The 11,309-nt window shown below is 33.5% G+C and overlaps 1 protein-coding gene across 1 annotated transcript; it reads right to left on the bottom strand.

Moving 5' to 3' along the window:
• Positions 1-486: 486 nt before the first annotated feature.
• Positions 487-6,932, bottom strand: LOC148305700 (uncharacterized). The gene is made up of 4 exons (XM_088266295.1): positions 6,806-6,932; positions 2,196-2,444; positions 1,265-1,534; positions 487-1,062 (listed from the first exon to the last, which is right to left on the bottom strand). The coding sequence occupies exons 1-4, from the start codon at positions 6,860-6,862 to the stop codon at positions 919-921; spliced, it is 720 nt and encodes a 239-aa protein (XP_088122421.1). The 5' UTR covers positions 6,863-6,932; the 3' UTR covers positions 487-918.
• Positions 6,933-11,309: the final 4,377 nt, after the last annotated feature.

Below are 11,309 nucleotides of genomic sequence, written 5' to 3'. Positions count from 1 at the left end.
AACTGGGGGTCCCGGGTTTGATGCCCAGAGGGGGGTCCAAATTAATAAAGTGATTTTTTCTTGTAATATTTATTCAATATTACCCTGTACTGAAACGGAGGACTGATCACCTTTCTTTCATGTGTTAACGATAAAGATAACACTGCGTTTATATGATGCAGTGCCTTTTGCGCTATCTGGTGCGGATAAGAATTTAAAAATTAAAAAAAAATATATATAAATACTTTAAAAATTGTAATATCTCAACATCTCATATTGCTGAATAAAAGCATTGACAATCCAACCATGGATGACTCAAGTGAACTCACATGCACAGTATCACGAGTTTAATGATATGTATAGTAGTTCAGAGAATTTGAGTAGTGAGGTTATCAATCACGGATAGAATGGTTAATGTTCGTAAAGTGATCACTTTATCAGGTTATGGCGGGTCATTAGCCCTGTTAATACCTAGTCTTATTTTGTTTTCAATGACAAAAATGCATATTTAATCTTACCTTATTTTATTTTAGTAAACTGTAATTTCATTCAATCATTTTTATACTGAACATATATTTTACTCAAAAGCTGTACAAATTATAAGCACCTTTCACCTCAAGGGACTTAATTTTGAAAAATAAATACAAAATAAGTTGAACAAGCAAGACTTTTTAATTTATAAATCTTTATTTTTGTGAGAAATCTTATTTCAGTGGGTATCTAACAGAAAATTTTCTTCACATTTTATAAAACACTACACCGAAATATATAAAATTCAAACAACTTAAAATGTAAATTTATAAATTAAATGATTTTTCCGGCGTAAATTGTTTTTTTTTCAGGTTTATTGTAAAGCACTGAAAATAAATAATTGATTTTTTTACCATTTTCCATGTTTTAAAAATATTAATAAATTTTAAGTATTTAATTTAAAATACATTAATTAGAATTAAGACAAAGAGTGAATTTTAGAACAATCGGCGTTGCTTTAACGCCGGCTACCCCGGCTCTGGTAGCTAGACACGCTGGAAGCTCAGTTTGAATTGCTGCTAAACTAGCAATTAAGGCGGAAGCTTTTGCGATCTGTGGAAAAAGAAATTAATTACTTATTTACACCCTTAATCGCATTAAAGAAAGGCCTTAAAAGTGCATAATTGTGCTCAGAAATGTGCAATATTTTATTAATTCCTGTGATTACCCCTATCTACTCCTGTGGGCCTGATGGTTAGCTAGTTTTAAAAATATATTATTATGAATAAATAAAAAAATCTTTAAAAGTACATACGTTGGTAGAGATAATGGCTGCCTGGACCGTTAAGGTTGAAGTGGCCCCTTGAATTTTACTCATGGCGCATATTGTGTTACAGAGGTCTGATGTGCCATTGCATTTGGTAGATATTTCATTTTCGACTGTTCCTAGTGTATTGGCGATGACATTCGTGGCATCGATTATGGCGTTCACCGCATCGAAGCCTTGAGAGATCTTATCAGTTACGCATCCCGTCATACTTAGGTAAGTTTCATTTTTGAAATTGTCTATGTCTGTTTCGTATTTCTTGAAAAAACAAAGTCACTTATGTTATAATTTGGACAATCAATGAAAAAATTAGGTGACCTTTATACTCGTGTAACAATCACCATTCTGTTCATAATTAACAACCACATTACTCAAATTTTCATACATACATCATAAATCTCATACAGCTTCATGATTGCATCATCTTTGCAGCATCTATAGTTGTTTTGAGTAAGTTTTTATAAAGCAGAGATCCTTTTATTTGAATAAATGCAACATGCTTTTAAATAACCAGATTTCGATATTCTTTTTCATCTCTTTTGAGATGTTAAAATGTAAAAAGTAACTGCTTAGTGGCAAAATCCAAATTTGTGAGTAAATTTGTACTTTCAAGAACTTCCGATATAAAAAGCTCCTGTGTTCTTCCATTTTACGCCCAATATACATAATATAAACATGTATTTTTCACATTTACCTTCCCTATCCTTACTATCCTACAAGCAAGCTATCCGACAAGCATCTAAAATAGACGCTTTGCGGGTCATTCCTTAAAAAAAAAAGTTATCACTTTTCGACGCTGTATCACAAAGCAGTCTACCTGTCTTTGAATAAGCATTTATGTTCACAAATTCGGGTTTTGTCCACATAGGAATTATTCAAATTGACATCTCTACACACACATACATTTATTAAAACTTACATCTGAACAGTTGACGTATTTAGCAGTTGAGACTCCAGCCTTTACGGCAGCCGCAAGCAGTCTGTCTTCAAACGAATCTATAAAGTTCTTAATTGATGTTTGAGCCAACAACATTCCAGCATTAGAGGCCGCTTCAAGCTTTGTAACGATTTCATTAACTGCCGTTGTTCCTTTGAGGAGTTCAGCTCGGGCAGTTGTTAACACCTTACTCAGGGCATTTAGAACAGTGCTTGAAAGACCAGCGTCAACCTGAAAAAACAAAAAGAACGTTAATTTTGGCTTGAATCCTTACACCAATGGCTCTGAAATGTCTATCAGGATTTTGTGTGTTTGAGAGAGAGTATTAACTCTCGACAACCCACACTTGGGCCAGCTTCTGAGTTAAGTAGAGGAAAGCTTTTTGAACTTTTTTTTTTGGAATCTGAGCCCACCATCCACCCGCAGCAGTTATAGAGTCCTGAGGGACTCTCTGTCAGCTGCACGTAGAGGAAAATCTTCAAAATATTTCTGAAGAAATAAATATTGCTCTATTCAATTAATGAGGGGGGAGGAGGATGTACGGACAGAGGCCGACACTTCGTCCCCACCCCTCGGGATCCCCTCATTACCTCTTTTAATTTTAATAAAATAAAAACAATAAGAACACAACAAAAAAAAAATATAACAATGTTTCCAAGAATAAAAAAAAAACAGAATACAATTTAAGACGAACACAAACAATGACTTAAAGACTAAAGTAGAGAACTAGTAACTAATATTTAAAAAACAAAAAACACCGTTATATACATTAAGAGAAGGAAAAAAAAACCATTAATAAAGAAGGACTTCCTGGGTTAACAAAGGCAGAGGATCCAAGTACCACCCCCGTAAGGGGAGGACAAAACACAAAAGAACGTGTGCGTTCCGCTCGGAAGGAAGCACAGTCCTGGCCGTATCAGCATCCCACAGGAACAGCAGCCTGTCCCACCAAATCAATCTCACCTAGGCGTCCGCGCATCTGAGGAGTTCCCAACGAGATACCCAAGTCCGGACAAACCGACGGAAGAGTGCAAAATTCGTACTGTTGGCCATCAGATCCACATTCCACGCTGGTCGCATGACCCCTGTCAGACCATTCAGCATCTCATCTCTGGCGTCATCCAATAGCACACAATGCCACAGGATGTGTTCGGCTGATTGTTGTTCATCGCCGCAAGCACAGCCCGAAACAGAGGAAAGTCCAAGCTTATAAAGCTTGTCTCTAAACTCCCCGTGACCAGAGACCATTTGTGCAGTATGATGATCAAAAACCAAAAACTCGCTACACATCCTGTGTCTGATGGAAGGTAAAAAAGACCACGTCCATCTCCCTGTTCGTGCCATATCCCATCTATTCTGCCATTGATTGAGAGTTAAGCCTCGCATGACGTTACATAACTCACTAAATCCTGTCTCGGAAGGGCGCAGCACGATACCGAAGTATTCCAAACTCTCTCCTTTCCTCACAGACCGTTTTACCACTGCCTCTCTGGTCTCCAAGTCTATCGGGAGAACTCCTGCGAACACAGGAAGGGTCTCAGACGCCACAGTCCGATATGCCCTTGTCAGTGCCAGCAAGGGAACCCTCTGTCCACGAAGCAGTGCCAGTCTAGCCACCCCGATATCCAAACGATGTACCCATACCTGAGCCGCATACGTAACCTGAGCCACATAGGATCCACGATATAGTATCCGCAGGGCTGGAGAACGAATACCCCATTCAACACAACTTAGGCGACGCAAATGGAAAAACAAATTTTTAGCCTTTACCGAGGCGGTCTTGATGTGCGTGAGGAACGACTGAGATCTGTCCAGTTGAACACCAAGATACCGGACATGGTCCTGAAACCTGATGCTCTTCCCGTCCATCTTTACAACAGGATTTCTCTCCCTATTCAGGTTACCACGCAGCATCAAGCCAATCGTCTTGTGAGGCGAGAAAGAGAGTTTGTTTCTTTCACCCCATTTTAAGATTTCATTCAAAGCATCACTAGCCTTCTTCTCTATCATAGATCTTGAACCTCCCGAGACAAGAAGAAGCGCATCATCCGCATAAGCACAACAACCCAGCACAGAGTTTTGGGACCAACTGTATGCCTTCTCATTTGAGCATAATCCAGAATCACAACCAGTTTCCATCGCAGATAAAATCATTTTCAATTTTCCCATTCATCCTATGTCATTTAAATTAAATAAGAGTTAAATAAAAAATTCACAGCATTCTTCCTTTAAGCAATATTCCTCCTTTCTTTTGTCACGAAATAAGCTAACATGTTGGGTGTATTTAAATAACATGTTTGAAAAATATTAATAATAAATATCAACAATCTGTGCAAGTATATCGTGTTTTCGTAGAAAATCACCTCATGTGCTATTTTTTTTTCATAGATTCATTTTAATCGTATTACTATTATTTAATTATATGTATTACGGCTCTTTAGGCAAAGCCTGTTGTTGAGCCGAAATACTTATATGTTTGTATATTTTTTAATTACTTGATTTTAAACATTACATACAATAGATACAATAACAATTTACAGTTGAAAGGTTTTAAAATAAAATAATTACTCCTGAAGTTTAATTTATTATTTTTCCTCCTTGTCCCTACCAACGAGAAGCAACCATAGATGCACACAGTTCTTCGATTAACGATTTAAAGTGATTTTAAGCTAAGTGATTTTAAGCCATTCCTACAATTTGATAGTTACATACACATAGTTACGCAATGCATTCAATGTATACGGGTCAAAATCAAAATCTGATTACTGAAGATAATAAATTTGGAAAAGATGGATTTTTAGTGAAGATTGAAATCCAGCAGAATTCTGGAAAGATTTCAAATTCAAGGATCTAGCAATGCAAAGATTCTATCACTAAAATTTGTATTGGAAACCGCAAGCATAGTTGAGATCGTGGTTTATTTTCCTTAAGCACAGTTTCCACTAAAATATTGAAGTTATGATATTAAGACTTTTTTTATTTGAAAATTTTACATCCAATTGTACACACACAGGATTATTACAAAACAAGTACTTGCACTATTTCAATACAAAAATCTACAAATGTAAAAATACCCGAAAGAGAGACTAAAGGCAGAAAAAGGGTAAAGAGGAAAGATTGAAGTTCAAGTCAAAGACAAATTGTTCAAAACGAGGGACACACGACGATATCAATGTCAGCTTACAATGTTAAATGATCACAGCGCTGACAATGTCAAGTTAAACATTTCGGAATCCCTATACTCATTGAAATCTAAATTTGATTAACGAAAAATTAATGAACTTTGTTTAGAGTTTGCCCTACTCGTAAAAAGCGGTGATTCGACTGGGGACCCTAAAACATATACAGAGTGTTAGAAAATTAATCAATCTATCCCAAAATTTTATAATTTTTGCAAATGGCGTTGTACGTAAATCATATTTGACATTTGTGAACTAGACAGATGCAGTATACAAACAAATTGATGAAACAACGTCATAAATAAAAAAAAATCGTCATTTTTCAGTTGTGCGTGTTTTCTGAATGCCCATAAAATGTACTATATCCCAGCAAAAGCGGCATGTTTTTAACTTAATATTTACCCGCTACAGGGCAGAAAGTGTTTTTTTTTGCATTTTGAAGAAAAGGTTTGCTTATTTTTTTTTTTTAAATATACTAAATATTTTTCTGATAGAGAAAAAACATTCAGGTTTAACCTTAAAAGACCAGTTGCACAGTAAAAGTTCAATTAGTGGCTTGATATTTATTTTTAATACATTTCATTATATTTTGTAATGATCTCCTGAAAAATCAAGTATTTTGATATATTGTTGAAAGGACTAGGCGAAATGTGTATCAAAACAGGCAGTAGGCACTTAATAAAAAAGGTCCAAATAAAGATGTCTATTTCTCAATTTTATTAAATTTAGTAAAAAAAATATTCACAAACAAAATTAGATGATTAATTTATCACCAAGCTAAATTTGTTTGGATACTGCAGGTGTCCAGTTCACATATCGCTCACTCCTTTCAAGAACGCCATAAATAAAAAATTGTAAATTTTCAGTTGTGCATGTTTTCGGAATGCCCAAAAAATATACTATATCCCAGCAAAAGCGGCATATTTTTAACTAAATATTTACCCGCTACAGGGCAGAAAGTGTTGTTTTTGCATTTTGAAGAAAAGGTATTGTTTAATTATTTTTTTAAATATACTAAATATTTTTCTAATGCAGAAAACACCTTCAGGTATTACCTAAATAGATCTGTTGCACAGTAAGAAGTTCACTAAGTGGCTTGATATTAATTTTTAATACATTGCTTTATATTTTTAACCGTTAAAAACGTTCTCCTGAAAAATGAAGTTTTTTGATTTATGACGTTCTTGAAAGGAGTGAGCGACATGTCAATTATAATTGACGTACGACGCCATTTGCTTAAATTATAAAATCTTTTAATAGCGTAATTAATTTTGTGTCAATCTGTACATACGTTCCAGCAGTTTGGGATGGCTAATTTATTTTATGATTATGATTTTCAACAATCATCCAGAGTTGGTTTTAAAGCTTATAAAGATGACTAGTTTTGTAAACAGTTATATTTAGTTTTCTTACATCGTTGACGAGAACTGCACCACAGAGGGCAAACACAAATATTAGTTTCGCGTTCATGTTGAGATTGTCGCTTACTATAGCCAAATAACAAGAACTGTGCCGGTATAAATACGTTTTCAGCTTATTTTTTCGAATGGTTTTAAGTAAATAAGTTTTTATCGCTTTAAATTATTAAGAATACGAGGAAAATTTTTATGTTTTTTGTTCATTTGTCGACAATCGTTTTTACTTTTTTTGGACGCAGCTTAGTTATCAGAAATTATGCTTGTTCAATGTGGACTATGTCTTCAAATGAGAATCAAATAATTTTTTCTCTTTTATTTATGTGTCTCTTGGTAAAAGAAATCTGTACTTGGATTCCATACGGAAGATAACGAGCTATATATCGCAGAGCGTAGATAAATTATTTATTTAGTTGATTGATTAAAAAACTAATATTTATTATTAGTTTTTCTTTATGATTTTTTCCTAACGCTTCTGGTCGACAATCGGTCTCAACAGTCCTGAAGTAAAATAATTTTATTTACACCATTAAGTTAAATATATTTCCATTTGCTTTCTTACCTTCTTTTTGGTAAAAAAACAAGTACTTGTAAATATTTTTTTTTAATACTAATGTCCTGACAATATGGATCGACAATTGGTTAAATAAAGGTCTTATAAATAGTAGTCAAGATTTAAGGAAAAAATTGTCTTAACTTCAAAGTTAAAACGTCAACTACCCTATAGAATCGATATCCGATACAATATTTAGGAAAAACTGATGAAACATAAGTTGTATACTTAAACACTTAGCTGAAAAAAAATTTTCTTTGATTTTAATTGATATATTACGGCAGAGGAAGACCGAGAAAAACATGGCACGATCAGGTATGCCAAATACTTGAAAGTGGTCAGGTTAGGAGTCGTAAAAATCGGCGGGTATGTATGAGGAGATGCATGAACGTGGAAGAGGCGAAGAATGTTTGCAAGGACAGAGTGGTGTGGCGCTCTATTCTCTCTGCCTACCCCTGCGGCGAAGCGGCGTGATGGTTAGTTAGTTAGTTAGTTAGTTTTAATTGATATATCATATATCGGTCACTCCTTTCAAGAACGTCATAAATCAAAAATCGTCATTTTCAGTTGTGCATGTTTTCGGAATGCCCAGAAAATGTACTATATCCCAGAAAAAGCGGCATATTTTTAACTTAATATTTACTCGCTACAGGGCAGAAAGTGTTGGTTTTGCGTTTTGAAGAAAAGGTATTTTTTAATTAATTTTTTAAAATAAACTAAATATTTTTCAAATGGTGAAAAAACCTTCAGGTTTTACCTTAAAAGATATGTTGCACAGAAAATAGTTTTATAAGTGGCTTGATATTTATTTTTAATACATTGTATTATACTTTCAAAAACGTTCTCCTGAAAAATCAAGTTTTTTTTTATTTATGATGTTCTTGAAAGGAGTGAGCGATATATCACATCAGCATACCTATGTAAAAGTAATTGATACAAGAATAGTGAATTTTGAGTATTTTTATTTTGAAGTTTTACGATTATCATTGGCTGGTTTAAATGCTCTCTTTATACGCTGTTCAACACTCAATATTTTCAAATAAATAGAAAAAATACATTCACAAAATATTTTTAAAAATTGTTTAAGCCCTCTCTCCTCTTTGAGCTTGTTTTTGAAATGTTCCACAATAAAAAAATATTCACGTTCAGGTAATAAATTAATATCTATTTAATAATTTCTGATACCTTTCAAAATATTTTTTGTACAACTTAAGTTTTAGTTAAGGAAAAAAACTTGTTTTCGTCGAGTTAAACGCTAATTTCTAAAACGCTTTTTGCGGTATATAATCGTATTTGAGCGTACATAAGTACACAGCAATAAATTTTGTCGAGTCATTCTTATAAAAGGATCTATTTTTAATATTTATATCAAAAAAGTGTAAAAATTTAGTTTGTTATTCTCTAAAATTTTAAAATGGCTAGAATATCATTGCTATTTTAACTCATTAATAAAAAAATATTTAACCATGTTAGAATAGTGAATGTTACATTTGTGGTCACAAACCCTGTAAATACCTTGACTTCCATATTCTTTATCATACATATTGAGATGTCGAAAAAATCTCTAATAAATGTATTTATTTATTTATTTGGAGTTGAATTTGTGGAAGTCCATTTTAATTTATGTATTAATTTTAAATTAAACACAGATTTTTTGAGTCTACTAAGTTAGTAGACTCATAAAATCTGTGTTTGATTTAAAATAAATACATAAATTCTAATATATCTTCTAATTTTATTTTTATCATCTAAAAATAGAAGGATAAGGAAATCAGTTTTTTTTCTTCAATTTTTATGTGCAGTTCTAAACAATCACATCTCAAAAGGTAAGTTGAAATGGAACTATCTAGTCTTTTTTCTCAGTTTGACTTGGGAAACTGGGTTTAAACGTCATAAATTAAACTATTATCGATATTCCAGCGAAGATGAAGCCTTTGTTTAATGAAGTGGATGTAATTTATTTACGGCATTCACCTTTGGAATGGAAAATTAGACAATGAGAACCTTTGTTATACTATTTGTTTTGAAAACCATCCGTACGAACGCTCCTTCATCCCTCAGACAAAAGGATAATTAAAATTGGTAGGTACTCGAATAACGAATTTTATCAATATTATTCTAGAAACAATCGTTCTGTTTGATAAAATCTAATTATTTTAAAGTGGCACTGCTGTTCAAATAATGGATTTTCAAATACCATTACTCTTCGCTTATTGTGGTACCTTGGGTGTACGGCCAAATATATCGTGTAAGTATTTGAAGAGCAATACGTATGTTTTCGCACATTTTTTCTTTAATTTATTTATTCCGCCTCCAACTTCGTGGTGTAGTGGTTAGCGGGTTTAGCTACCTTATTGGATGTTCTGGGTTCGATTCCCAGGGGGTCAATATAAACATGGGTCATTTTAACTCTCATATTTATTTACTATCGCCCTGGACTGGTAAAAAAATGGCAGGGCTGATCACCTTACCTTCATGCGATTCAGGATCAAGATAACACTGTGTCGCTACAATGCAGTGCCCTATGCACCATTGGGTGCTTATAAGGGTAAAAAAATAGATTAATTTATTAGAAAACCAACAGAACAATTACAAAACATAATAAAATTCTAATATCAGGTTTTCACTTAGAAGTAATCTGAATAAAAACTGTCATGTACCTAAGAATTACAATATATATGTAGATATAATATTATAACTTATATTTCTTTATCAAATAAACAAAAAGTCAAATAGACATCAACAATATTTCTCTTAAACGTTTTAAAATAAATATTATTGATGTCTATTTCATTAAGCATTTTATTGTACCTACATATCGCAGGCTCGTTTTAAAAATGAATTTTGGTAGGACTTGGTATGCAATTTAGTATACCATAATATACCATACACCGTATCTTTTTTTTTTAATAAATATATATTTGGAAAAATATTATATATTTTTTAAACTCCTTAGCTTGCAATAACACATTTCTTTTCAAAACCACATAGTTATTTCCAGACCATATATTGATAGACGCACCAATGAGTCCACACGTCAGGAGTTACACTTGGATGGCTTGACTCTGGCCAGCGTCTGTACGACACGGATTCTTCACTTCTTTGGATACGTTGCGCGTTGCAACGAGGATTTCTTGGAACGACTGGTTGTGATCAGTGGCCTGGATGCGAAAAGAGGGAGAGGAAGATTCCTCCACGATGGACTGATCGAGTTGATATTGACGAGATCAACCTCTGGGCTATCGATTAACATGCCTTAAAAATGAGTTAAATTGTCTAAATAATACAAAATATTCCAGTAAAACATTGCATGGAGTGGAAATATAGTAACAATGGAAGAAATAAATAAAAATTTAATTGGTGTATTTGAAATGTTATGCTAAAGGCTGACACTACACATTTCATGAACTGTGGGATACACGAACATCTACCTCAATTTTGGACTTACTATTTGCAAAAATACATTGCGATTAAAAAAATTATCGTCATTGTTTTACTAAAAAATAACAATAAATGCAATTAGAGTGTCAGAAATTAGAATTCTATGGAGCATATCTGGCAAGATTCTACGAGATAGAATAAGAAATACCAGGATAAAAGAAAAATGTGAGATCGAAGACGTCCTAAGGTGGGGAAGGCAACGAAGGAGACAAAGGTATGCGCATGTGAGGAGAATGGAAACATTCAGACTTCCCTATATTTAATTGCACGGCCAACCCCAAGGCAGACCAACAAAGAGATGGATTGACAGCTGGGAATCGAAATTGCAGTAGGTTATCTCTCTTAAAAACAGGGCACAAGGCCTATATAAGGAAGCAAAGTAAGAAGAAGTTATATTGAAAAATCACATACCGCTAAAATGAATTACTTGAATTTCCAATTTTGTTGATGACAATTTTCATAATCTTGAAGACAACTTTGGTAATACTGAAGTACACAGTTACAGTAA

Source organism: Brachycentrus maculatus, unplaced genomic scaffold, assembly GCF_059751285.1.
Source record: "Brachycentrus maculatus isolate JH-2025_06_01 unplaced genomic scaffold, ASM5975128v1 h1tg000264l, whole genome shotgun sequence".
NCBI classification, from domain to species: Eukaryota; Metazoa; Arthropoda; class Insecta; order Trichoptera; family Brachycentridae; genus Brachycentrus; species Brachycentrus maculatus.
This window is presented reverse-complemented; position numbering and strand designations above follow the sequence as displayed.

Bases quoted from the DNA above. Each gene is read 5' to 3' on its own strand.
- LOC148305700 (XM_088266295.1), bottom strand. From the start codon at position 6,862: ATGAACGCGAAACTAATATTTGTGTTTGCCCTCTGTGGTGCAGTTCTC. The intron at 2,445-6,805 runs GTAAGAAAACTA...TTGTTTTTTCAG, and splicing joins GTGCAGTTCTCGTCAACGAT to GTTGACGCTGGTCTTTCAAG. The intron at 1,535-2,195 runs GTAAGTTTTAAT...TGTTTTTTCAAG, and splicing joins AATACGTCAACTGTTCAGAT to AAATACGAAACAGACATAGA.